Source organism: Struthio camelus, chromosome 5, assembly GCF_040807025.1.
Source record: "Struthio camelus isolate bStrCam1 chromosome 5, bStrCam1.hap1, whole genome shotgun sequence".
Classification (NCBI taxonomy): Eukaryota; Metazoa; Chordata; class Aves; order Struthioniformes; family Struthionidae; genus Struthio; species Struthio camelus.
Genome location: NC_090946.1, coordinates 3,133,129 through 3,159,043, shown reverse-complemented (window position 1 = coordinate 3,159,043; position 25,915 = coordinate 3,133,129). Strand labels below are relative to the sequence as shown.

The following is a 25,915-nucleotide window of genomic DNA, read 5'->3' as shown; positions in this document are numbered from 1 at the left end:
GTGCCCCCAGCAGCGGGGCACCCAGGCTCCAGGTGGTGCCCCAAGGCAAGACAGGAAAGGGGCAGAGCCCTGCTGTGGGGCACCAAGGGGTGGGTATGGTCCCCTCCTACCCCCAAGGAGAGAGCCAGGCAGGTTGTCCAGACAGAGGGTTTAATGCCAGCCCCAGGACCACCCATGGCTCTGTGCCACCCCACATGCTGCCCCCATCCCTCTGCCCCACAGAGGCAGGCAGGGATCCCTTTGCCTCACAGAGCTCTTTGCTCTGGGGCAGCCAGGGATCACTCTGCCCCACTGCGCTCCTCACCATAGGGCAGGCGGGGATCCCTCGTCCCCTCCTTGGGGCGCCCTTGCCCAAGAGGGACCCTGTGTCCACCACAGGCAGTGTGGGGAGCCTGGCCTGCTGTAGGGCGGCTTGGCTGTCCTTGTCAGCGCCATGGGGGGCTCAGCTGTCGCTGTGGGGCAGGCGGGACACTGCCTGCAGTGCCTGCTCAGGGAGCCGGGTGGGCTGCGTCAGGATGGACGTGACCTTGCTGAGCTGCAGCAGGGAGCTGGAGATGGCTGCGGGGAGAAGGAGATCAGTACCTACCATGTCCCCATGCCCACCTCTCCCATGGCCAAAGCGGAGCCCCAGGCAGTGCCCACTGGCCCTGGGACATGGGGGCGTCAGGACACCTGGGTCCCTCCCTGCGGCAGAGGGCTGGACGTACCAGGGCGCAGCACAGGCAGGGCGCAGTGCCGCTCCAGCCAGCCTAGCACGGACTGGCAGAAGTCCTCGGTGCTGCTGGTGCTTACGGCTGCGCTGTAGCTCTCAAACAGCGGCTGCATGATGGTACTGAACTGGGAGCGCTGGGCTAAGGACAAGGTGCCGCTTGCCTGCCCTGGGATCTGCCTCCGGCCCCCACCCCCAGCCGCGCGCCCTGTGGGGCGTCCCATCCCCCTGGGCCACCCCACCCGGGACCCGCGCTGGGAGGATACGAGCCAGAAGCGCCAATCCTGCAGCGTCCGCCGGCGCACGTAGTCGGCGAAGAGCTGGGCGGCCGGGTCGGCCTGCGGTGCCGCTGCTGCAGCGGCCGGAGTCCCGCCGGGGGGCAGCTGCCGCTGGAACTCGCTGGGGGCAGGGGGTGAGGTGGGTGTGGCCATGCAGGCCCCGCCCCTGCCCAACACCCTCCAATGGCAGCGCTCAGCACATGAGATTCCCCAGGCCCCGCCCCCTGGCTCACCCAATGGCAGAGGTGAACCCAGGCCCCACCTCCCTCTGGGTGTTGCCCAATGGCAGCACTCGGTCCAGGCCTTCCCCCTCCCCCATCAGCCAATGGCGGAGCTTATCCCAGGCCCTGCCCACCACCTTCCATGCATCACCCAATGGCAGACCTCGGCGTACAAGATCCCAGCCAATGGCAGCCGGGGCCCCGGCCCCGCACTCACCCAATGGCGGCGCTGAGCTCCTGGATCTCCCTGCGGAGGCGCTGGGCCGTGGCCTGGCCCTGCCGCCGCTCCTGCTGCAGCCGCCCCACGTAGGCCGCGCTGCGCTGCAGCAGCCGGGCCTTGCTGAGCTGCAGGCGCTCGTCAGCCTGGCGCCCCGGCCCCGCATGCAGCGGGGACGGCCGCCGGGATGGGCGCAGGGAGAGCCACTGCTGTAGGCACGGGGATGGGCAACGGTCAGAGGTATGGACGGGGGGACAGGGCGCCTACCTTGACAGTGGGCTGGGCAGAGGCGGGCACCACGAGGCTGGCAAGAGTGTTGAAGCTGGCGCTGATGTGCATGCGGCGGGCATGGTCGGCGGTGGGCAGCGTGGCCCGACGGCCGGTCTGCAGGCAACAAGCGGAGGGGGCCACGTCAGCGGTGCCCCCCACCGCCCTGGCACCGCCAGCAGTCCCCCGCACGCCCTTACCTTGGCGCCAGGGAGGCTGCAGGCTTGGTGCGACGCGCGCCCCGTGCCCTCTGGTGCCTTCACGTCTGCAGAAGCTGCAGCTGAGGGTGCAACGGGTGCACATCAGTGGGGGGCTGCCAGCAGGCATGCCCACCGCCACCCGTCCTCTGTTCCTGCTGCCGCCGTGCCTGTCCCCGGTCGTGCCCGCGCCCCCACCCAACACCTGCCCCAAGGCTAGCGGGGCCCACGCTACCGGTGCCACTAGGGGATGTGCTGGAGTGGGGGTGGGAGCTCTTCTCTGCCAGCAGGACACTCGCGGCGAGGTCTGGGGTACCAGAGCCCTGGAGGGGGAGAGATGGCGCCTCAGGACAGTGCCAGGCCCGGTGGCCGGCCACAGCACCAGTAGGTGCAAGGGGCGCTCACCTGCAGGGGGGTTTTGCCTGGCACGCTGGGCAGTGCTGCTGCACCTGGGGAGCGGCAAAACTGTTAGCGAGACCCCCATGCCAGGGTGCCCCCCCATGCCCAGCGGACACCTACCTGATGGGAGGCAGGGGGCAGGGGTGACGGCGGCGGGGGGTGCAGGCGGGCGGGTGCTGCCCGGGGCTGGGGCGATGCGCTGCAAGGGCCAGCGGTGGGGGGCCCCCACAGGCAGGGGCACTGGCGCCAGCACGGCGAAGGTGCCTGCTGCGGGTGCTGGGGCCTCGGCGGCGACAACAGAGAGCACCAGGGGGAGCTGGGGCGGGAGTTGTGGGGCCGGGGGGCCAGGCGAGGGGCTCGCCCGTGGCGGGGACGTGGGGAAGAGGGGCAGGAAGGTCTGCTGCTCCCCCAGGGGCGCCGGGGGCTCCAGCTCCAGGGGGAAGGTGAGTGGCGGCACCTCTGGGCCCCCGACGGGCTCCTCTTTGAGGCTGCCCAGGCTGGCAGGAGGGCTGGGGCTGCCCGGGGGGGCCGGAGCCACGAAGCGGGCAGGAGGCACCGCAGACACCTGGGAAGGGAGAGGGGAGAGGGTGGGCACGGAGCCCTGTAGGGGCAGAGCCTGCACAGCCCGGCCACGCCCTCCCTCGTGGGGGGCGGAGCCTGCCACGGCCCCGCCCCGGGAGGGAAGCTCAGTCCTTTCCAGGGCCGAGGCCAGGGACTCACCAGCGGCGCTGGCGGGGGGCGGCCGGCAGCGAAGAAATCTGTGGGGGCGAGACAGAAGGCGGGGTTAATGCAGGGCGGGGCCGGGGGGGCGGAGCCAGAAGCAGCTCAGGGAGACTCCTTTTCCCAGCAGCGTTGCTCCCCCACCCATGCACCACCACACCACTGGTGGAGCAGGACACCCTGGGAGCTGTAGTCCCCCCTCCCCAGCATAGGCATGGGGCGGTTGACGCCTGCTGGGGGCAAGGGGCATTCGTGCAAAAGGGGCTATGGGTGCTGCGCAGAAGGGGCAGGGGGTGTTTGTGTGGAAGAGGCTACGGGTGCCTTGGGGAGCGGCAAGCAGTGCCCGTGTGGTACCTTTCCTGGCAGCCAGCATGGACACGGCCGGGAGTTTTGGGGAGCCAGAGAAGATGACAGAAGAGAAGCGGGTGAGAAGTTGGTGGCTGGAGGTGACGCTACCCAGGACAGGGATGGCCAGGCTCCCTGGGGTCCCGGTGGGCAAGCAGGCACAGCCAGAGACAGAGAGAGAGAGAGACAGAGCTTCAGGGTAGGCACCTTGGCTTCCCCGGCCCCTACAAGGCCCTGGCAGGGTGGGCAGTTCTGTGGCACACGTCGTTGCTGGCTCTGATGCCCAGCACAAAACGCCAGGCAGAGCCAGCGACCAGAGCCTGGCCCCAAACGGCAGCGGGGCTGCTCACCTTGTGCCTGTCTTGCCCTTTCCTATGCCAGGGGGAAGGACTGGTCATTACCGTAGGGAGAGCGCGAGGGTGATAGGCACTGGGGTGCCCCCAAAGGGGAGCCACAGCTGTGAGGAGAGCTTGTGGGGCGGGAAAGCTTAGGAGAGCAGCAGAGCTTTGCCTCACAGCGAGCGAGACAGAAAGGGGACAGCTGGGGGCCGTGGGCTGCCCCACAGCAGGCTGAAAGCATATAGGATGGAGAGGGGGTCAGGAGAGGGGCCATAGGGCTGTGGGCCAGCACCCAGCAGCACTCACTGCTGAGGGGGTCCAGGGTGTCCATGAAATCCTCGCCAAAGTTGGGATGCAGCTGGCCAAGGGTGGGCTGGATCATGTCCGCGTTGTCCTGGTGAGCTGCGCAGCGGCACGGAGTCAGGCACTGCTGGGGCGCAGGGGCAGGGACTGCCGTGGTGCCTCCAGCAGGTGCAGAGGCGGGCACTGCCCCACTCACCCAGGCTGCGTGGGTTGGGTCCCCCGTAGGGGTGGCGGCTGTAGAAGATGGTGTCGGCCAGGTCCGCAAGGAGCATTTCCAGGTCGTGCAGGGGGTCAAGCTCCATGGGACAGCTGCCCTCTGCCTCGCCACTGGGCACCGGCCCCTGCTGGGCATTGGGCACCCCCTGCCATGCACAGAAGGGGTGAGGGGAGCTGGTGAGCCAGCACTGCTGGGGCTCCCCGTAAGGCCAGTGAGACTGGCCTAGATGGGAAAGGGGAGCCCTTTGGCTCTCCTTGAGCATGGTGGGGGCAGCGGGCACGGGTGTGGGCATGGTGCTGGCACCTGGCAGGGTGAGGCTGCCAGTTCATCTTTCATCTTCTGAACCTGGAGAAAAATCAAACAGGAGCCATGATGCAAGTCCGAGTCCCATTTCAATGTCCCCCCCCCACACACACAGCTGGCACAGAGCAGGCAGTGCCCCCTGCCACCCCTTCCCAGCTGCCTGACCCAATCTGCTCCTACTCCAAGGCAACTTCAGGGACAGAAGGGGTTGGTGGCACCCAGCAGGGCTGGAAAGACAGGCTGAAGGTGACCACAGGCCCCGCTGGCTTGGTGCCCTCTGCTCTGGGGGGGCAGGGGTGCCAGCTGGAGGATGCCAACAGGCAGTTGGTCTAGGTGGCACTGCCAGCCCTGGGCAGGGGTATCGGTGCCTTGTGGGTTGGAGGGCGGCAGCAGAGGGGGAGGCACATGCACAGGGCCTGTCTGTGCACCTGCATGTCTATATGTCTCCACGGCCATGCATGTCCTTACCTGGGTGCATGAGTATATCCTCCACTTGTGGTACTCCCGGGTGACAGCCTGGATGTGGCGCTTCCAGTTCTTGCCCTCCATTACCCCAGCCTGCAGCACAAGGACATGCAGCATCCTCAGGTGTCTGGTGGGCACTGCCACTCACCAGACCAGCAACGCTGCTGAGGATGCCGCGGGTTGAGCATACCACTACACTGCATTAGGCAATGCTCTGTCCCTCCCAGCGAGCGGCTCCTGGTGCGGTGGGCACCATGGGAGCTGTCATTCGGGCCAGAATTTGAGGGTATGGGGCTAGCAGGGGCCCCAGAAGCTCACCTCTGGCTTGCAGTGCTCTTCCCCATCACCAGCCTCCAGTGGCGTCACAAAATTGCACGCAAGGTTTTTCCTTCTCTCCACATCTGTGGGGACAAAGGACCAGAGCTGATTTTGCTGCCATCCTCTCCCATGTCCCAGCCATGCCACTCTGGCAGGCACCAATGTTCTCCAGAGCCTGAGAGAAAGGGGACGAGGAACCCTCTGTCTCCTGGGGAAGACCTCAGGGGCTCCAGCCCACACATAGGTGCTGGAAGGCAGTAAGAAAAAGTCGCCTCATCCCACAGAGGCAACATGCCAGCAGCCAGAGGCCCCATAACTAGCAAAGGCCTCCAGAAGGAACCAGGAGACCATCCAAAGAACAGGTCATGGGCAAGGATGCTGTGGAAGCCATACAAAAAACATACTGCTCTGGTAGGGGAGCTTTGGGCAAGAGCCTAGCAAGGCCACCCATATCTAAGTAACCATATCAGTAAACCCATATAAGCCTGAGATTTCCTAGGTAACAATATCAGAAACACCTCACTGGGGTATGGATGTAGCAGAATGGGAACCAAGGGAGAAAAAGTAAAGTTCTCTGGGCAGAGAAGGGAAGGTGCAAGGGCAGCAAAAAGGTGGGCCCAGAAATGGAAAAAATGGAGAATGAGGTATAAAAATCAGGTAAAGGACACCACAGGGGGGAAATCTTCTGAGAGTACGAGTGTGGGTGGCTGCTGACAGGGGTAAGGCTGACCTGTGGATCCAAGTCTGGTGGGCGCTGCCACCCCCAAGCCCCTCGTGATGCCAGGGGGACCATCTGGACAGCCCACAGGACTCTCCATTGGGCCTGTGTCCAAAAGACTCACGGTGGGAAGACAGAGCAAAGAGGGATAGATTTGCACCTTAATACCAAGTGTTGGGGGCAGAAGAGTAATAAGAGTCGTAATTCAGTAGCAGTCATGTGGGATTCATAAGATTAAGAGCAGTAATTAGTAGCTTTGCTGTTTGTTTACTAGTATCCAAAATGACATAATTTTAAATTAATAATGCTATGTGCTTGTTAATTAGCTAGGTTATTGATTACTTGATATATTAGTTTCTTAGTAGCTTGTTGCTTAATCAATAAGGATTTGCTTAATTAATAAGGATTATGGTCTCTTGAACTAATTATAGCGCCAGCCTGCAATCAAACGGCAGAGTGCCGGACTCTGACCTTACCAAGCTTGAGGGCCAGGAAGGAAGGAAAGGGAGGGGACGGGGAAGGCTGGCCCGTGGCAGGGCCCGCAGCAGTGCCCGTGGCCCCACTCACACTGCAAATGCCAAGCCCTCCAGATAGCGTTGTTCAGCCGGATCTTGTCCCGCTGTAGGAGTTTCAGGCCCTTGAACGTCTTCCACTTGGGTGATATGATTCGCCCGCTGGGAACAGGATGGAGGCATTTAGTGGCCCGTTGGTGGTGGGGGGGGGGAGAGACACTGAAAGGGGGTCTTGGGACCCCCAGGACATCAGCACCCTGCCAGCCCAGCAGTGTACCCAGAGCTCGGAGGGACCCCAGAGTGGCAGCACCCTGCCTGGTGTCCCGAGTCACATGCCAGGAGGAAGAAGGCACTTGGAGAAGACTCCTCTGAGCATGGCTCTCCAGACCATGGCACCGCACTCCGGCCAGCCACATTGCAGAGGCCGCGGCACTGCAAACTATAGGAGCAGTCTTGCCATCTCTGCTTAAACCCCTGGGTCCAGTTTGGTGCCACACTGTCATTGCCATCACTGCAGCAACACTCCCTCCGCCTTGGGCTGCAGAGTGCAGGTCTGTGTGGTTTCTTAGCTGTCTATCTAGGGTTGGGCACAGACAACCCCCTCCTGGCCAGCCTGGCAGTGACTGTGACCAAACTTATTGGGACGTGGTGTGCTGGAGGCCAGGAGCCAGGTTTGTGCGGGGGTGGGGAGAACGAGGGACGTTTCCAGGCTATTCAGGATGGCAGAGGGTTAGGACAGGGTGATAGTAAAACCCACATGAAGAGCCCCAAAGGCATGGGAAGTGATCAAGAAAACCCCAAGCCATGGCATAAGGGAGGAAAAGCTTCAAGAAGAACCAAGATTCATCTCATCTCTGAAAGAGCTCCCGTACGGACAGGAGACAAGCCAGAGCCTCTGCAGGAGCCCACTGCGGTACTGTGGCCCCTCTCTCAATCCCATGGCCCACATCTCACCCCAGCTTATGTCTCCTCATGGGGAAGGGGGTGTGAAGAGGCTGTGGCAGCTGCTTCCCCCTCCCTGCAGATCCCAGGACGCTGCCTTGCCTGCTTCTTCTGGTGCCAGTGCCCTACGCTGCCTCTTCTGCGATGGCAGCTGTGAAACATGACTCATGGAGGGGAGCAATGGTTGGGGCTCAGGGAAAACCCAGGGCTGCAACATCCTTGTTTCAGCCATCTCCTTCCTGGAGAGCCACAGCACAGCGAGGGCTCCGACTATGCTCCAGCAGCTCTCCACATGCTCAGCCACAATCTGGCGGGCACCCAAGGGTGACAGACTCTGTGACTGCTCTCCCACCACCTCCTCCCCTGGCCAGAGAGGTCCTGGGCTGGAGAGAGGGAACAGCCCAGCATGGGGATGGTGAGCACAGCCAGAGCTGATCCCAGCTCCGCACCTCCACCAAGACACAGCCTCAGCTGATAGGGAGTGACCGCCTCAGGTCTCAGTGCAGACTGCAGTCTAGACTTTCCCAGATATGGGCCCTCTCAGTCAGAGGTGATGTGCACCCTTGCAGGGCTCCACGTTTACTCTCCCAGCTTCAAAAGGATCCATGACCTGCGGCTCTGCCTCAGCACATGCCCTCCCAGCCCTGGGTGATCCACGCCCCATGGCTCTGTCCGTGTCCCTACTACACATTCACCTTCCCAACCCAGAGCAGTCCATGCCCTGCGGCTCTGCCCGCACACATGCCCGGCCAAGTGAGGCCAGTCAGTGCCGCGTGGCATGGCTCGCTCTGTGGCTTTGCACCCGCACGTGCCCTCCCGCCCCAGGCTGACCCGCATCGGAGGCTGGGAGGGGCTGCCTGCCCCGCACCGTCACCTGTAGGCCAGCGTCATGCACTCGAAGAGCTTGGTGAGGGAGGCGTCGATGCTGAGGGCGCTGTGGGGGCCGTAGCGGTAGGTCTGGCACGTGCCCTCGTCCACTGTGCTGAAGTCGTAGGCCTCGCCAGGGCCTGCCGCTGCCCGGGCCTGGCCCTTGGCCCTGACCCTGCCTTGGGAGCCTGCCCCTGCCCCCCGCTGCCTCCTGCCCGGCCTGCCAGCTGCACCACCCTCCTCCTCCTCCTCCTGCTTCAGCGCGGCCTCGGCCTCGGGCTCAGCGTGTGGCTCCGACACCATGAAGTGGCCGCTGTGGATGATCTGGGGCCGCGACATGGCCGGTTCCCCTGCAGCACCCGGGGGCCGCGACGACGCCCTGCCTGGGGGGGTCCCTCTCCCCTCCGCTTTCTCTCCTCTTCCTTTCCAGGCCGGGCCCGGCCCCTCAGCGCGGCTCGGCTCGGCTCGGCTAGGCCCGGCCCAGGCCGCGGCAGCGGCTCCCGCTGCGGTTGTACCAGGCCTGCCTCAGGCTCCCATAGCAACCAGGAAGAAGCCCCGCGCGCATGCGCGGAGCCTCGCCCACCCCCCCCACCGCCCCCGCGCAAGGCACGCCGGGAGCTGTAGTCCTCGCCTTCTGCGGAGCACCCGCAGCGCGCCCAGCGCCTCCCCCGCGCACAAGATGGCGCCTGAGTGGCCGGCGCGCCGCCCAGGCGCCGGACTACATTTCCCATGCGGCCGCGCGGGCAGCAACGCCGGACGGCTGTCGGGGTCGGCGGCGCGCAAGCGGCTGGGTAGTGTAGTGCGCAGCCGCTCCCCGGCCTGAGGGGGGCTGCCACCCCCCGCTGCCGAAATCCGCGCGCGCTTGCGGGGAGGGGGCGGCAGGCCGGCTGGCCACACACGGGAGAAGGCTCCCCCCTGCACCCCGCGCGTTCACTCTGGTCACTACTGAGGACACGCGTAGCTCCCCACGTGGCCATGGGCTTGGGGCACTGCGGAAGAGCCCCACCTTGTGTCCCCCCCCCCCCGCACCCCCAAAGCCAGCTGCCCCGGCCACAGCACCCCGCCGCGGTCATCCCAGGACCAGGGGTGGCCGTTTCCACTCTTTATTCTCAGGCTGGTGGGTGCTGGTGCTGGGTGCCCATGGCACAGCAGGGCGGTGTGGGGGGCGGGCGAGGTGGCGCCACCCCTGCCCCCAAAGTGCAGGCAGTGTGTGTGTGTGGAGGGGAGGGGGGGCAGGGACAGCTCCTCTGGCTCCGCCTCCAGTATGCACAGGCTCCGCCCCCCTCCCCTATGGCTCCCCTATGTGGGCAGTGCCCCCGGGGTTAGGGGGAAGGGGGCTGGTGGGGGGCAGGGGCGGGGCAGGGGTGGAGGCGGGGCAGGGGGCGGAGCCAGAGGTGGGGAGCAGGGCAGGGTCAGGGCTGGAGGTGGGGCAGGCGGTGGGACCAGAGGTGGGGAGCAGGGCAGGGTCAGGGCAGGGGGTGGGGCAGGCGGTGGGACCAGAGGTGGGGAGCAGGGCAGGGTCAGGGCAGGGGGCGGGGCCAGATGAAGGGGCGGGGCCAGAGGTAGAGAGCAGGGTGGGGTCAGGACTGGAGGTGCAGCTGGGGGTGGAGCCAGAAGGGGCGGGGTCAGAGGAGGGGAGCGGGGCAGGGGAAGGGGTGGGGTCATGGCTGGGGGCAGGGCCAGAGGAAGGGGCGGGGCCCGGGATGGGGGCGGGGCCAGGGGAAGGGGCGGGGCCCGGGGCAGCACCCCCACAGGGTGTGGCATCAGGGGCGGGGCCGGAGCCGTCCCCGGGGGCGGGGCCCCCATCCAGGCTGGCCTGGCGCACCACGCGCCGAGGCCGGGAGGAGGGCCGGGCTGCCGGGGGGCGCGCTGGGGCAGCGCCCTCGGAGGGGCGCTGGTGCCCCGCCACCGCCGGCTGCTGCTCGCCTCGGCCTCGGCCCCCGGGACCCCCCGCCTCCTCCGTGGGGCACGACGGGGGGCTGCCCCGCGGCGCGGCCTCGAACACCTGCGGGGGGGCGGACAGGCCTCCAGACAGGGCCGCGGCACCCTCGGGCCCACCCCGTCCCCCCCTCCCTGCAGTCCTCGTCCTGCCCCCCCACCACGTCCCCCCCCCCCCGCCCCCCCCCCCCCCCCCCCCCCCCCAGCGCTCACCTCCCCGTCCAGCTCGGGGGGCTCCATCTGGCTGATGCTCCGCATGACGGCGCAGAGGGAGATGCGGGGGCGCCGGGGGGCCTCTGCCGCCCCCAGCCCCGCCAGCCGCCCGCCGCCCTCCTCCGGCCCTGGGGGCGGCGGGGACGGGGAGCCGTCGCCCTCGTCCCCCGGCGCGGCCTCGCGGCCCTCCTCCGGCTCCGCCGCCCGCTCCGCCGCCTTCGGCTCCCACAGGCTGCTGTGCCGGCTGCGCCACACGCCCCGCGGGTCCTCAGCCTCGGCCCCGCCCCCGCCGCAGGGGGCGGGGCTCCCAGCCTCGGCCCCGCCCCCTCACAGGGCACCCCACCCCCTCCCTCCTCTGTCCTGTGCTGAGCCAATGGCCTGCCAGAGTGAGGGCGGGGCTTCTGCCTGTCTCCGCCCTCCCCCAGCCGAGCCCTAGCAGCTGCCTGGGCCCTCCCCATCACCACGCCCCCCTTGACAAGGGGCGTGGCCAGCCCAGGCACCACCCAATAGTCTTTCCAGTAGGTTGGGGGTGTGGCTTTCACTGGGCCCACCCCTCACCCGAAGGGGCATGGCCCCACCAGGCTCCACCCACCCCCAGTGACCCGGGCCCCACCTGGCCTGCAGGATGCCCTGGTAGAAGTCAAGCTGGCGCATGAAGCCGGGGTTGGGCACAACTCCGGGGCGGCAGTGCCGGACGTGCCGCAGCGCCCGCTCCAGGGGCCACCCGAACTCCTTCATGGCGTAGGCCAGCACCGTGGCCGCCGAGCGGCTCAGCCCCATCCGGCAGTGCACCAGCACCCGGCCCTGCTGGGCCCTGCCGCGGCCGTCAGCGCTCCTGGGCTCCCGGGGCCCTGCGGCTCCTGGGCACCCCGGGGCTCCCAGTGTCCCCAGGGACCTCGGCCCCCAGGGCTCCCAGTGCCCTTGGACCCAGGTCCCCCATGCTCCTAGAGTCCCCAGGGAACCCATCTCCCAGGGCTCCCAGCATCCTCAGGATTCAGTCCCTCCATGCTCCCAGTGCCCTTGGACCCAAGAATCCAGAGCTCCCAGTGCCCTTGGACCCAGGTCCCCCATGCTCCTAGTGTCCCCAAGGGACCTCCTCTCCCAGGGCTCCCAGTATCCTTGTGATCCAGTCCCCCAGGGCTCTCAGTGCCCTTGGACCCAGGTCTCCCATGCTCCTAGTGTCCCCAAAGGACTCCATCTCCCAGGAGTCCCAGTGTCCCCAATATCCTCATCTCCCAGGGCTCCCAGCATCCTCAGGATCCAGTCCCTCAGTGCTCCCAGTGCCCTTGGACCCAAGAATCCAGTGCTCCCAGTGCCCTTAGACCCCAGTCCCCAGAGCTCCCAGTGCCCTTAGACCCAGGTCCCCCATGCTCCTAGTGTCCCCAAGGGAACTCCTCTCCCAGGGTTCCCAGTATCCTCAGGATCCAGTCCCTCAGTGCTCCCAGTGCCCTTGGACCCAAGAATCCAGTGCTCCCAGTGTCCTCAGGGATCCCATCCCCCAGGGCTCCCAGTGCCCTTGGACCCACCCAGGTCTCCAGTGCTCCCAGTGTCCTCAGGGCTTCCATCCCCCAGGGCTCTCAGTGCCCTTGGACCCAGGTCTCCCATGCTCCTAGTGTCCCCAAAGGACTCCATCTCCCAGGAGTCCCAGTGTCCCCAGTATCCTCATCCCCTAGGGCTCCCAGTGCCCTTGGACCCAGGTCCCCAGGGCTCCCAGTGCCCACTAGTGCCCTCCTGCCTCCCTGGGCACCATACACCCACCAGTGCCCCCTTCCCACCCCAGTTCTGCCCCCCAGCCCCAGGCCGTGCCCCTTGGTGCCCCTCAGCCCCCTTGTGTCACCTGCTGCCCCCTGCCCCACCATGCCCATCTGCGTCCCCCGCTATGCCTGGCCACGCTCACCGCACGTGAGAGAGGAAGAGGAAGGTGTCATTCCAGTGGGGCAGGAGCTGGGCCGTGTCCTCGTCGTACACCCGCACGTTCATGTACGTGAACAGCGCCGGGAAGAAGTTGTCGATCTCCCGTGCCACGTTGAGGATGTGGGTGACCCTGCAGATGCAGGGGACATAGGCACCCTGGCACGAGGGGCGCAGTGGGCACAGAGGAGTGGGGCTGTGCGAGTGCCCTGCTGGGTGTGCCATGCTGCACCCCTTGATGCCCCATGCCCTCACTGTGGGAGCCCCAGGAGGCCTCCCAAGGGTGCCCTGCAAGGCCTCACACCCACCCTCTGGCTGGTGCATCCCTGGGTGCCCTGCGATGCCCAGTGCCCACCTCACTAGCTGCCCCGTAAACACAACGTGCCCATGCTCCGTGATGCCCTCATGACCACCCCGCTGGGTGCCCCATGACAACCCCACACCCACTGAACCGGGTGCTCCATGATGTCCCCATGCCACCCAGCTGGGTGCCTCATGATGCCCCTGTGCTCACCCAGTTGGGGGCCCCAAGACATCCCCAGGCCCCCCCAGGTGGGTGCCCAATGACATCCCCAGGCCCGCCCCAATGGACACCCCACGACGCCCCGTGCCCCATGGTGGGGCTCCCGTGGCCCCACTCACCGGTTCTGCTGTAGCTCCTCCAGGTTGGCTGCGTTCCACTCGGAGCCCTGCACAGGCGAGAGCGGGTGACGGGACGGGGACAGGCACTGCCCACTGCCTGGCCCCGGGTGCCCGCACCGCAGCCCCACCCTGTGCCACCCCCCGCCATGCCCCAGGGCCCACCAAGTAGAGGTGCGGGAAGATGCGGGAGGGCCGGTCCATCTGCGCCAACACCAGCAGCATCTCGTTGTCAATGAAGTCCTTGTGCTGGGCCAGGCTGTGCCCCGTGCGGCGCTCCAGCTCTGTCCGCACCTGGGCAGTCACCCTCCGCGTGAGGCCCAGGGGGCACCCGTGTGCCCTGCCCTGGCACCAGGGCCACCAAGGCCACCTGCCTGGGGACAGGGCATGGGGCACCCTGGGGGGGCGCTGCCCAGCCCGCACCCACCTCCTTGGAGGTGACGCTCTCCAGGTCCATGGTGGCCATGACGTCCCGGAGCAGGGCCCGCACCGCCTGCTCCGTCAGCTCCGGTGCCGCCGGCCTGGCGCCCACCGCCCGTCAGCAGGCACTTGCCTGCCCCGAGCCCCGCCCCCTGCCAAGGACCACCCCTGGCTCCACCCCTTCAACTCATGGCCCTGCCCTGACTGGAGGCTCTGCCCAACCCCTTTCAGCCCCACCTACCTCTCCTCTATGAGCAGCCTCCACCCTTTCATAAGCCACACCCCCAGCTCCCAGGCCCCACCCTCACCATAAACAGAAGCCCCTCCCCTTTGCCACAAGCCCTGCCCCTTCACTGCAAGCCCCTCCCCCTCTGCCCCACACAACACCAAGCCAGTCCCCAGCCAATGAGCTCCCAGTGCCAGCCCCCTGCCGATTGGCCAGTGGGTGTGGGGGGAGGGCTTGGGGGCGGGGCATACCCAGGGGCAGGCAGCGGGGGTGAGCCGGGCCGCACGGACTCCAGGTCAGCCATTGCCAGCCACTCGTTGATGCAGCTCTGCTCCGAGGCCACGGCCGCCGCGTAGTCCCGGGCCCAGGCCAGCGTCGGGCCCCCGGGGATGTGCCCCCCGCGGGCCGCCTCGCTGCAGGCCCGGTGCAGCTCCTGCAGCACTGCCCTGCGCGACAGGCACCTGGCACCCTGGGCACCCAGCACCGCGGGCACCTGGGACCATGCATACCCACCACCACAGGCACCTAGGACCTTGGGTACCCACGACCACAAGCACCAACCACCATGGACACCCACCATCATGGGCACCCACCACCACAGGCACCTAGGACCATGGGTACCCACGACCACAGGCACCAACCACCAGGGTACCCACCATCATGGGCACCCACCACCACAGGCACCTAGGACCATGGGTACCCACCACCACAGACACCAACCACCAGGGTACCCACCATCATGGACACCCACCATCACAGGCACCTAGGACCATGGGTACCCACCACCACAGGCACCAACCACCAGGGTACCCACCATCATAGGCACCTAGGACCATGGGTACCCACCACCACAAGCACCAACCACCATGGGCACCCACCACCATGGGCACCCACCACCACAGGCACCTAGGACCTTGGGTACCCACCATCATGGGCACCCACCACCACAGGCACCAACCACCATGGGCACCCACCACTTCAGCCACCGGGCACTCTGGGCACCCAGCACCGTGAGCACCTGGGACCATAGGCACCCATGACCACAGGCACCCACGACCATGGGATCCCATCACTATGGGCACCTGGGACCATGGGCACCCACTACCTTGGACATCCGCCACAGCAGATGCCTACCATTGCAGGCACCTGCTACCACAGCCACGTGGCATCATGAGCACCCACCACCGCGGGCACCCATCACTGTGGTCACCTAACAGCTGCATGCATGCCACCCACTGCCAGGCATGACCGTGGCATCTCCCCAGGGCAGTGCCAACACGTCCCTTCTAGCATGCCCCTCCAGGTGCCACCTCCCTTCACCCCAGCTTATGTATCCCGTGGCCGCGACACAGCCCGAATGCTGCTGCTGTTCCCACGGCCCAAGCGCCCACCTGCCCCACGCCCACAGCTGTGCCCGAACGGCCAGGTGCCCGCGCACCCAGACCCACGGCCATGCCCCGTGCCCACGCGGTGCCCACCAGCTGCAGGGCTGGACTCGCTCACCACATGGTCTGGACCGAGATGGGCTTGAAGATGCGGGTCTGCCCCCCGGATGTCACGCTGAAGCCCCTGGGCCCCGCAGGGAGAGACGGGGGTCAGGAGTGGGCGCCCCACCCCACCCCCAGCCCCAGCCCCACGGCGGCCCTTACCCGTCGCCGTCGAGGAAGACCTGGGTGTCGCTCCAGAGGGGCAGCACCATGCCCAGGGTGCAGCTGGCGGCACTGGGAGCAGCAGCAGAGGTTTAGCGGGGCCCCGGCACCCCCGTCCCGGCACCCCGGCGTGCCCCGGCCCCGCTCACCCCTCATGCGGGAAGTCCACACCCAGCAGCGCCGTCTGCCCCTCGGCACCTGCCTCCTCGGGCCGCACCACCAGCAGGTACCGGATCCGCCGGGGCCGTGCCGACTCCAGCCGCACTGCCTGGGGGCGGAGCGTGTCAGGGTGGGCCTGCAGCATGCTCCGCCCACACAGCCCCACCAGGCAGGGGTGGGGCCTGCAGCAAGCCCCACCCATACCACCCCATTGGGCAGGGGCAGGGCCCCACTACAGGCCCCACCCCCTCCAGCACCCCCTCTCCCATTGGCTGTGCTGGTGCCCAGGCCACACCCCCTCTCAGCACCCCATCTCCCATTGGCTGTGCTGGTGCCCAGGCCACACCCCCTCCCAGCACCCCATCTCCCATTGGCCAGGCTGGTGCCCAGGCCACGCCCCCTCCCAGCACCCCATCTCCCATTGGCCAGGCTGGTGCCCAGGCCACACCCCCTCCCAGCACCCCATCTCCCATTGGCCAGGCTGGTGCCCAGGCCCTGCCCCCTCCCAGTACCCCATCTCCCATTGGCCAGGCTGGTGTCCAGGCCCCACCCCCTTCCAGCTCCCCCTCTCCCATTGGCCAGGCTGGTGTACAGGCCCCACCCCCTTCCAGCTCCCCCTCTCCCCTTGGCCATGCTGGTGCCCAGGCCCCGCCCCTCGCCCCCAGGCCCTACCAGCCGGACGGCGTCCTGCGGGCGCAGCAGCTGCATCATGAGCTCCAGGTGCTGCTCCTGCCGTCCGGGCGCCGGGCAGGGGGGCGCTGCCGGGCAGGGGGGCGCTGCTGGGGCTGCCTCGGCCTCGGGCGGCTCCTCCGCAGGCAGCAGCAGCGCAGCCCCCTTGACCACGGCGAAGCTCTGCCTGCGGGGCGGCAGGGCACGGCGCCGTGGGCCCGGGGCGGCCGCTGGCGCGGTGGCGGGGGGCTCGGGGGCAGGGAGCCCCCCAAAGCGCTCGGTGTGGGGGTGGAGGGGGCGGAGCAGCCCAGGAGACTCCAGGAAGCTCTTCCAGGGGTCCCCGGGGCTGTTCCCCACCCCAGCAGCACCCTGGCCACCCCCCCCCAAAGTTTCGGGGCCCGTTCTCACCGCCGCTGCAGCCGGCCACGCCTGGGCACATCTTCCTCCTAAAAAGTGCATTTGGGGGGGGGCGGAAACGTTACCCCGCGGGAAGGGCATTGCCCCTGCCCCTGGCGAGCCCCCAGCACCTCTCCCACCGCCCCCACCCCGGGGACGTCCTGCCTGGCACTGGGGTGAGCACAGCTGGACCAGTGCCCTGCCAAACTCACCCTCCCCCCCAGCAAAATGGGGTCCCCCCCGGCGGGGTGGGGGGGGGCAGTGTGTCCTCCGGGGAGGGGGGGGGCAGGTGCCTGCGGGTGGATCCCGGGGCAGCCTGTCCCGGCCCCCCCAGCCCGGGGGCTGCCCGGCGGAAGTGCCCTGGGCTGTGCGCCCTGATAAGGCCCAGTAGTTAGTTTGGGGGGGGGGGGTACTGGGAGGTCCTGCACCCAGGCGGAGGCCAGCAGGGGCCAGCGCCTGCCGGCACCGCGGGGCGCGGCAGCCCCTCCACGATGCTGGGGACAAGCCGGCCGCCTGCAGGGCGCCGGGGGGGCGGCACACCCCGATGGGGTCCCTCGCACGGGGAGCACCGGCGCACCCGGGACGTCCCAACCCCTCCCCCCCCAAAACCACCTTGGGGAGCAGCCGGGACAGCAACTGGGACAGCCCACACTTCCTACTGGGACCAACTGGGACAGCCCATACCCCCCCCCCCGCCAACCCGGCCGCAGCCAGGCGGCCCCGCCGCCCCGGCCCGGCCCGCACTCACCGCGCCGGGGCCCCCGGCCGAGCCCGCCGCCGCCCGCCGCACGGTCACCAGCGCCATGGGGCACCGCCGACCCAGGAAGCGCCGCCGCCGCCGCCGCCCCGCCCGGCCCGGCCCGGCCCGGCCGGCTCCGCCCCGGCGCCCGCAGCCCGCCCTCGTCCCCGGGCGCCCCGGCCCCGGCCCGGGTGGCCGGTGCTCGGGACCCCGCCAGGACCCCCCGGTGCCTGCGACCCTCTTGGCGCCCTGCGCCGTCTCTGGGGTCCCCCCGACCGGCGCCCGGTGCCCGGTACCCCCCCGCAGCCGCAGCGCCCCGGCCGCCCCCGACGGCTGCCCGGGATATTCCCGGCGCCCGGCGTCCTCTCGGCTCTTCCCCGCGCCGCCTCCCTGCGACGCCCGGCATCTGCCCTGCCGTTCCCGGGACTCACCTGGCACCCCCCCGCCCCCGGATCCACCTCCCCACCCGATCCCCAGCACCCGGGATCCCCCGCGGCCCGGCACCGCGGGGCGCCCTGAGCCGCCACCCCCCGTTTCCCCGGAGCCCCGGGCGCGGCAGGGGCTGAGCCCCCGCGGCGGCTGCAGAGAGAGGCGGAGGCTCGGCTCGGCTTTGCTCTTTCTTTGCTTTCCCTCCGGTGGAGGGCTCCATCCGGCCCCGCGGCCCTCCCTGCCTCGGGGCCACCCCGAGAGATATAAATTAAATAAATTAAGCTGGGGAAGGGGGAGAACGGGGGCGCGGAGCCACACTGGGGCATCCAGAGGAGACGGAAACCCCATGAGATCCCCCCCGGGGCCACCTACAGGCTTGCTGACTCCGCCCCTTATCTAGGCTCCTCCCCCTTATCTAGGCTCCACCCCTTTCCACAGGTCCCGCCTCCTGGTGCTATCTGCTCACCCTCCATATACCTATACATATATATATATATGTACATATATCTGAATATATATGTATATATATGTATACATACACACACACACCAAGCTCCCCCGACCCTGCTGCCACCACCCAGAGACATGGCCTGGGGGTCCCCAAATGTCCGTCTTTGGGCCCCCAGCCCCCCAAATGTCCGGGTTCAAATGGGTGCCTTTAAACAGCGAGGGGAGGTGCATGTTTTAGATGGGTTTCCCCTGCCCCACACGTGGGGGTAAAATACAACACCAAAGGGGTGGGGGGGGTCCCTGGGATAGGGGTGTCCTGGGGGCAGAGGTCCCCGGATCAGAGGTCCCCGGGCTGAGGCTTCCAGCCCAGCATGAGGGGATCCCTGCATCAGGGAGTCCCAGGGGTAGGAGGATCCCTGGATCAGTCCCCCCACGTGGGGGCTGCACCCACTTTGGGGGGGGGCTCCCCACGCAGGGCTGTGCCCCAGTCAGGGCATGCTCACGGGGGGGCTGTGCCTAGATGGAGGCATCCCCGTGCGAGGCCGTGCCCAGTGGGGCTGTCCGTCCTCGCGCGAGGCCGTGCCCGGTAGAGGTGTCCCCATGTGAGGCCGTGCCCAAGTCAAGGCATCCCTGTGAGAGGCCGTGCCCAGCATGGCTGTCCATCCTCGTGCGAGGCCATGCCTGGCGGAGGTTGTCCTCGTGCGAGGCTGTGCCCTGGCACAGGTGCCCCCGTGCGAGGCTGAGCCCAGCAGGGCTGTCCGTCCTCGTGCAAGGCCATGCCTGCCTGTCCTCATGTGAGGCCATGGCTGGCGCGGCAGGCTGTCGCCGTGCGAGGCCGTGCCCGGCGGGGCGGTCTGTCCTCGTGCGAGGCCATGCCCGGCTGGGCGGTCTGTCCCCGTGTGAGGCCGTGCCCGGCGCGGGCGTCCCCGTGCGAGGCCGTGCCCGGCGGGGTGGTCTGTCCCCGTGTGAGGCCGTGCCCGGCGCGGGCGTCCCCGTGCGAGGCCGTGCCCGGCGGGGTGGTCTGTCCTCGTGCGAGGCCGTGCCCGGCGCGGGCGTCCGTCCTCGTGCGAGGCCGTGCCCGGCGGGGTGGTCTGTCCTCGTGCGAGGCCGTGCCCGGCGCGGGCGTCCGTCCTCGTGCGAGGCCGTGCCCGGCAGGGCGGTCTGTCCTCGTGCGAGGCCGTGCCCGGCGCGGGCGTCCCCGTGCGAGACTGGGCGCTACTTGTCGGTGAGCGAGAGGCGGAGGATGCGCTGGAGCTCCTCGTCCTCCTCGCGCCGGCGCCGCTCGCGCTCCTCCTGCTCCCGCTCGGAGAGCGCCATGGCCAGGCGCAGCTGCTCGGCGAAGCTGCCGTAGCCCGGCGGTGCAGGGGGGCTGCCTCCCCCCGGGGGGGGGCCCGCGGCCCCGGGGCCGCCGCCGGCGCTCGGCCCCGCCTGCAGCAGCATGCTCTCCTGCAGGGCCCTGGGGGGAGGGGCAAGCCCCGCCTTCATTTGGGTGGCCACGCCCCCTCCGCCCGGAGGCCACGCCCACCACCAGGCAGGTGGCCCCGCCCCCTGTTCCCTGGGAAAGCCCACCCCCCAGAGCAGAAAGCCCCTCCTCCCCGGAAGCACCACCCTTCTGGCCCCACCCCCTTCTGCAACTCCCTCCCCGTGGCCCCGCCCCGGTGGGCGGGGAAGCCTCAAGCCCCGCCCCTCGGGGCGGCCCCTCACCGCTCCAGCTGCAGGTCCTCGTCGTAGGGGGGCGGGTTGGCGCCGGGGCGGGTGTTGGTCAGGGCCTCCCAGATGGTGACCTGCGGGCGGGGCGGGGCGTGAGGGAGCGGGGGGGGGCCGCGGGGGCGAGGCCGGGCCGCGGGGGCGGGGCCCAACCTGGTCGGCCTCGGTGCCGGCGTCCAGGAGGCTCTGCTGGATGGCGAACTGGAGCAGGTCGTCGTCCTCGTCGCGCAGGGGCTCGCTGCGCCCTGCGCCCAGCACCGTGTAGCCCTGCGGCACCTCGAACACCCCCGGCTCCACCTCGCACGGGAAGGGCCAGCCTGCGGCACCGCCGACCCGCTGGGGCACCGCCCGGCGCCCCACCGCCACAGGCACCCCATGGCAGCCCACCACCACGGGTACCCCATGGCACCTGGCACCTCACCACCATGGGCACCCACCACCACTGCACCCCATGGCACCTGGTGCCCCACCACCATGGGCACCCTGCCGCATCCCACCACCATGGGCACCCCATAGCACCTGGTGCCCCACTGCCACAGGTACCCCATGGCGCCCCCACCACCATGGGCACCCCATGGCACCTGGTTGCCCACTGCCACTGGAACCCCATGGTGCCCCCACCACCACAGGCACCCCGCAGTGCCCAGCACCCCACCACCATGGGCACCCTATGGGGCCTGGTGCCCCACCACCACGGGTACCCCGCAACACCCGGTGCCCCACCACCATGGGCACCCCACGGCATCCCACCACCATGGGCACCCCACATCACCCAGCACCCCACGACCACGGGCACCCCATGGCACCTGCTGCCTCACCACTATGGGCACCCCACAGCACCCAGCACCCCACCACCACAGCAGCCCACGGCGCGCAGCGCCCCACCACCGCAGGCACCCCATGACGTCCAGCACCTGACTGCCATGGACACCCTGCAGCACCCTACCACCACGGGCACCCTATGGCGCCCCACGGCAACCCACCACCACAGACACCCTATGGCACCCAGAGCCCCACTGCCATGGGCACCCTGCAGCGCCCCACCACGACGGGCACCCTATGGTGCCCGGTGCCCCACTGCCATGGGCACCCCACGGCAACCCACCACCATGGACACCCCGCCACGCCCCACCACCACAGGCACTCCACAGTGCCCCACCACCACAGGCACCCTATGGCACCCAGAGCCCCACCGCCATGGGCACCCTGCAGCGCCCCACCACCACGGGCACCCTATGGTGCCCGGTGCCCCACTGCCATGGGCACCCCACGGCAACCCACCACCACGGACACCCCGCCACGCCCCACCACCACAGGCACTCCACAGTGCCCCACCACCACAGGCACCCTATGGCACCCAGAGCCCCACCGCCATGGGCACCCTGCAGCGCCCCACCACCACGGGCACCCCACGGTGCCTGGCGCCCCATACCCGCAGCCATCCATGTGCTGACCCCAGGGTGAACCCTCTCGCCCCCCCACCCCCGACACCCCGCAGCCCTCTCACCTCCGGGGCCGGGGGGCTCGGCGGGGGGCTCGGCGGAGGCGCACACCCGCACGGAGCCCAGCGGCTGGTCGCACCCGCACAGGTTGCTGAAGGTGATGCGGGCGTTGAGCACGTGGAAGAGGGGGATCTCTGTGGGGCAGGCGGGCCGGTGGGGGGGCACAGTGGGTCAGCGGGCCCCGCCCCTTCCCACAGGCCCTGCCCACACCCACCTATTGGTTCCTCCCCCTCCTGTGGCTGGGCCAGGACCCCCCTGCCCCATAAGCCCCGCCCCATAAGCCCCACCCCTCCAACAGGCCCTGCCCTCACCGATCTTGACGGGGAAGCCGGGGGGCAGCTTGAGGTTGATGAAGTCGCGCAGCTTGGCGAAGTGGGCGTTGGAGATGGCCATGAGGTCGATAATAGGCGTCACCTGCTCCGCCAGCGACAGCGGGTGCTGCTCGCACAGCCACAGCGTCGCCTTGAACCTGCCCGCGGCACCGGCGTGGGCACGGGGCGCCCCGGCACGCGCCGCCCGCCCGCCCGCCTGCCGGGGTCCCTGTCGCCCCCGGGGCGGGTCGGCCCTCACCTCTGCACCTTGCTGGACATCTCGATGGGGCGCCCGATGTTGCGGGCCTCCAGGTCGAAGTGGGGGTCGAAGTACTCCTCGGGGGTGATGGCCGTGGGGTTGGTGGGGCTGGCGGCCTGCAGCACGGGCGCCTGCCGGGCCAGGGGCACCTGCGTCGGCCACGGGTGCCCACGGGGTGCCTCGCGGGCCCCCCCTGGCACCCATGCCCCCGTGGGCACTCACCCGGGCCGGGATACTCACCCCGTTGTGGGTGCCGTGCTGCTGCGCGATGCCCAGGAAGGAGTGGAAGGGGGTCTTGGAGCCTGCCGGGGGCAAGAGACCGGGAGAAGTGGGGATGGGCACCTGCTGGGGGGGCGGGCCTTGCACCGGGGGGCGGGCCTTGCACAGGGACATGGGGGCAGCAGCCCCCCCCCTCCCCCCGATTGGCCGACAGGGCTGTCACCTTTGCTGCGCGACTTGTCCTGGTCAGAGAGATGCTCCGTCCTCGTCTTAGTGACCAGCTCCACGTTGCTGGCGCTGTAAACCTGCCGGGGATGGCGGTCAGCACGGCCAGGACGCCTGGGCCCCTCCCCGCGCGGCCCCATCCCCAGCGTGAGGCCTCACCTTGGCCTCGTAGCCGCTGACCACCTCCATCTTCTCCGAGCGCCAGCCCCAGATGCCCGACTTGTTCCTGGGGAGCAGGAGGCAGCTGTGAGCCCCCGGGCGCCACGTGCCCCCCTGGCCTGCAGGGCTTCCTCTTGCACAAGGCGCTTCCTTCCCCACGGCGCCGCTTCCTCCTCACGCGGTGGGGGCCGGCTCCTGCCTTGCACAAGCCCTTGCACGGCGCAGCCCTCCTTGCACAAGGGGCAGCCGCGTGGCCCTCCCAGCACGAGCGCCCATGGCCAGATGCCTCCTCTCCCGGGTCCCGCGTACGCCCGCTCGCCCGGCCCGCCTCTCGCCCGTGGGGCGCACCTTCACCTCGTACACGCCCGGCGCCCGCCACCCGGCCCGTCGCGGCTCACCGCTCAAAGGCGATGTTCCTGGTGTCGAGGTGCGTGGAGACGATGGGTGACGTGAGCCGCCCGGCCACGTGCTCCTCCGAGGGCTGCATGGCTGCCAGCAGCAGGTCAGGCTCGTGCAAGGCCAGGGCCAGCGTCTCCGTGTAAACCACCTGCTTGTCGTGGTCCACCTCCATCACCACCGCCCCCTCATCTGCACACAGGGACGGGGGTCAGGGCCACCCAGGCACCACCACTGTCTTGCCTGTGTGCACCCCCTCCCCTGGCACTGCTGGGCACCCTGATTCCCGCTTCCCCTGGGCAACCGTCACCATCATCACCACCATCCATCCCCCTGTGGGTCATGGGGATGGATCAGCGTCTTGGGGCATCTTGGGGAACCAAGATACGCCCAATCCTAGGGCTCCCTGGGTTGCTGCCCCTCTGGCTTCCCTTGGGGTGTATAGGATGCCTTGGGGGTCCCTACGGGGGATGTCAGGTCCTTATGGGGCATCTCAGGTCCTTAGTGGAGTCTCCATCCCTGGAAATATTCAAACGCCATCTGGACGTGGTCCTGGGCAACTTGCTGTAGGTGACCCAGCTTGAGCAGGGGGGTTGGACTAGATGATCTCCAGAGGTCCCTTCCCACCTCAACCCTTCTGTGGTTCTGTGATTAGGGGGGATTCGAGGTCCTTACGCAGGATCTGAGGTCCCTGATGAGCCTGATGAGGTCCCCAGGGTCCCTGCAGGGGGGACCTGGGCTGCCTAGGGGGGCACCTGGCACCCTCAAGGCAGGTGTGGGGTGTCTGAGGGGTATTTGGGGGTCTGGGGCCACCCCCGCCGGGGGCCGGGGCTGACCTTCTCCCTTGAAGATGTAGCTGCGCCGGCCCCGCTGCCACGTCATGTGCTCAAAGCCCAGCAGCGTGGTGTCGACCCGCAGGCTCTCGCCCCGCTTCCACACGCGGTACACGTCGCTGGGGCACACCTTGGAGACCAGGGGCACTGCGGGCGCCGGGCACCCCCTCAGCGGGCGCCCGGCGGGCACGCGGCCGCCTCGGCCGGCCCCCCACTCACCCCAGCTCGTGAACTCCCACTTCATCTCCACGTAGAAGTCGGAGGCCTGCAGGAGAGACGGGGTCACGGAGCAGCCGCGCAGGGGCTTGCAGGGGGGCGTCCCTGCGGGGGTCTTGGCGGACATGGGGGGGTCTCACAGCGAGGAGGCACTGGGGTCACCGATGGGATCCTGGGGGGGGGGACGCCCTGCTGGGGTCTTGCGGGGCGGGGGGGCTGGGGGCCCGGCAGAGGAAGCTGATCAGGGATCCCTAGGGGAAGTGAGGGTCCTAGGGTGGGTTAGGGGGGTCCTGCTGGGGCCCGGGGGGCTTTGGGGCCCTGGGGGCTCTCCCAGCTGCCTCCGCACACCCGAGCCTCAGGGCTGGGGGATGCTCAGTGCTGGGAAGGGGGTCCCCAGTGCCAGGGAGGGGGCAGTCCCCCCCCACCACCAAGAGCACGGCCGTACCCGGCGCAGCTTGCTGAGCAGCTCGGGGATGCCGGCGAGCCGCCGCGTCGCTCGCTGGTAGTCGCGGTACTGGAGCACCAGCTGCACCATCTCAGGGTCGCCCGTGCTCACCGCCTCCTGCAGCACTGGGGGCACCGGGCACCGTCAGCGCCCGGCCCCGGCGCCGGCCCCGGCGCCCCCCGCAGCCGTGCCGGGCCACCCGCCTACCCGTCCAGCCGCTGGCGTTCTCCCGGCCCACGTTGGCGTTGTGCCGCAGCAGCACCCGCACCGACTCCAGGTGGCCCAGGGACACGGCCAGCTCCAGCGGGGTCCGGCCGCGGGGGTCCGTCAGCTCCACGTCATGCTGCGACCGCCGGCGGGGTCACCGCCGCCGCCGGCCCCCGTCACCCCTGCGGTGCCCTGCTGTCCGCCGTACCCCCCGCCCCAGTGCCGGCTCCCCCAGGGCTCCGGTGGGCCCCAGGCCCCCCATGGCTCCCCAGCTCCCTGGGTCCTTTGCTGGCCCCTGTCCCCCCAGTCCCATCCCTCAGGGCCCCAAGTCCTCCTGGCCCCCAGTCGTACTGTCCCAGTCCCCCCAGCCCCCCCATCCTCCCAGCCCCCCAGCCCCTGTACCCCCAGTGCTCCCACTGCCCCCAAACTCCCAGTCCCTCACTACCCTCAGGGTTTCCAGGCTTCTACTCTCCCAGTGCTGTCCCAGTCCCCCAGTCCCAGTGCTCCCAGTTTCCCAGTCCTCCCAGTCTCCCTGTCCCAGTGCCCCCTGCTCCCCCCAGTGCTCCCAATGCCCCATTCTCCCTGGCCCCTGCTATCCCAGTCCCCCGTCCCAGGGCCCCAGCACCCCCGAGCGCTCCCACTGTCCCCAGCCCCCCAGTCTCCCAGTGCTCCTCGTCTCCCTGACCTCACCACAGGGCCTGCGGCCCCTCTCAGTGCTCCCAGTGCCCCTAATATCCCAGTCCCCCACCCCCGTACCCCCAGTCTCCCCCAGTGCCCCCCGTACTCCATTCCCCCCGAGCTCCCAGTCCCCTACCCCGGTGCTCCCAGTGCTCCCGGCCGCCCGGGCCCCCGGCCCAGTGCCCTCAGCCCCCCCCAGTGCTCCCCGTCCCCGAACACCCCCATGCCCCCAAGCTCCCAGCGCCCCCTCGCCATGCCCGGGGCTCCCGGCCCCCCCGCTGCCCACCCGGCCGGAGCGCAGGGCGCTGTCCAGCGCCTGGTGCCGGTTGTGCCAGACGAGGCGGTGCAGCGGGAAGGTGTCGGCGGAGCGGGCCATCCCGCCGGCATGTCCCCGGGCGGCGGAGCGGGCCGCAGCGCCGGGCCTGCCCGCAATGGCTGCGCGCGGGGGCGGCGGCGGCGGCGGCGGCGGCGCAGCGCGGCGGCGCGGGGCGGCGCGGGGCGGGGCCGCCACCGGGAACCGGCGCCCGCGGCGCTGCGCCGCGATCGCCGCGCTCGGCGGCCCGGGAGGTGCCCCTGGGGGCGCC

The 25,915-nt window shown here is 69.3% G+C and overlaps 3 protein-coding genes across 11 annotated transcripts; all 3 read right to left on the bottom strand.

The window, feature by feature from the left end:
* Positions 1–52: 52 nt before the first annotated feature.
* Positions 53–8,888, bottom strand: LOC104140376 (MLX-interacting protein-like). 4 transcript variants are annotated; one of them, XM_068944138.1, is made up of 18 exons: positions 8,344–8,875; positions 6,583–6,689; positions 5,298–5,380; positions 4,983–5,072; positions 4,515–4,556; positions 4,191–4,356; positions 3,998–4,093; positions 3,363–3,488; positions 3,009–3,046; positions 2,409–2,853; positions 2,295–2,338; positions 2,125–2,212; positions 1,893–1,972; positions 1,693–1,809; positions 1,426–1,553; positions 976–1,108; positions 708–837; positions 53–558 (listed from the first exon to the last, which is right to left on the bottom strand). In XM_068944138.1, exons 1-18 carry the CDS (start codon positions 8,673–8,675, stop codon positions 443–445), a joined length of 2,361 nt encoding a protein of 786 aa, XP_068800239.1. In that variant the 5' UTR covers positions 8,676–8,875; the 3' UTR covers positions 53–442. The 4 variants fall into 4 exon arrangements, 3 of the variants coding, with proteins under 3 accessions (XP_068800239.1, XP_068800241.1, XP_068800240.1); XM_068944140.1 differs by lacking the exon at positions 8,344–8,875 and adding an exon at positions 7,482–8,333; XR_011141209.1 differs by lacking the exon at positions 1,426–1,553.
* Positions 8,889–9,419: 531 nt separating this feature from the next.
* Positions 9,420–17,410, bottom strand: SSH3 (slingshot protein phosphatase 3). Of its 2 annotated transcripts, XM_068944141.1 has the most exons (14): positions 17,305–17,410; positions 16,569–16,606; positions 16,164–16,347; positions 15,482–15,600; positions 15,333–15,404; positions 15,187–15,252; positions 13,935–14,129; positions 13,465–13,558; positions 13,203–13,331; positions 13,041–13,087; positions 12,385–12,531; positions 11,101–11,301; positions 10,488–10,731; positions 9,424–10,341 (listed from the first exon to the last, which is right to left on the bottom strand). In XM_068944141.1, exons 1-14 carry the CDS (start codon positions 17,359–17,361, stop codon positions 9,625–9,627), a joined length of 2,310 nt encoding a protein of 769 aa, XP_068800242.1. In that variant the 5' UTR covers positions 17,362–17,410; the 3' UTR covers positions 9,424–9,624. The 2 variants fall into 2 exon arrangements, with proteins under 2 accessions (XP_068800243.1, XP_068800242.1); XM_068944142.1 differs by lacking the exon at positions 11,101–11,301 and having other exon boundaries at positions 9,420–10,341.
* Positions 17,411–17,899: 489 nt separating this feature from the next.
* Positions 17,900–25,774, bottom strand: ANKRD13D (ankyrin repeat domain 13D). 5 transcript variants are annotated; one of them, XM_068944133.1, is made up of 15 exons: positions 25,618–25,774; positions 24,654–24,789; positions 24,447–24,571; positions 24,005–24,050; positions 23,789–23,932; positions 22,955–23,144; positions 22,557–22,623; positions 22,396–22,477; positions 22,194–22,255; positions 21,954–22,102; positions 21,695–21,852; positions 21,389–21,517; positions 20,035–20,178; positions 19,879–19,958; positions 17,900–19,630 (listed from the first exon to the last, which is right to left on the bottom strand). In XM_068944133.1, exons 1-15 carry the CDS (start codon positions 25,705–25,707, stop codon positions 18,965–18,967), a joined length of 2,268 nt encoding a protein of 755 aa, XP_068800234.1. In that variant the 5' UTR covers positions 25,708–25,774; the 3' UTR covers positions 17,900–18,964. The 5 variants fall into 5 exon arrangements, 4 of the variants coding, with proteins under 4 accessions (XP_068800234.1, XP_068800236.1, XP_068800237.1 ...); XM_068944135.1 differs by having other exon boundaries at positions 21,954–22,084; XM_068944136.1 differs by having other exon boundaries at positions 19,260–19,630; positions 20,035–20,198.
* Between the last annotated feature and the right edge of the window lie 141 nt (positions 25,775–25,915).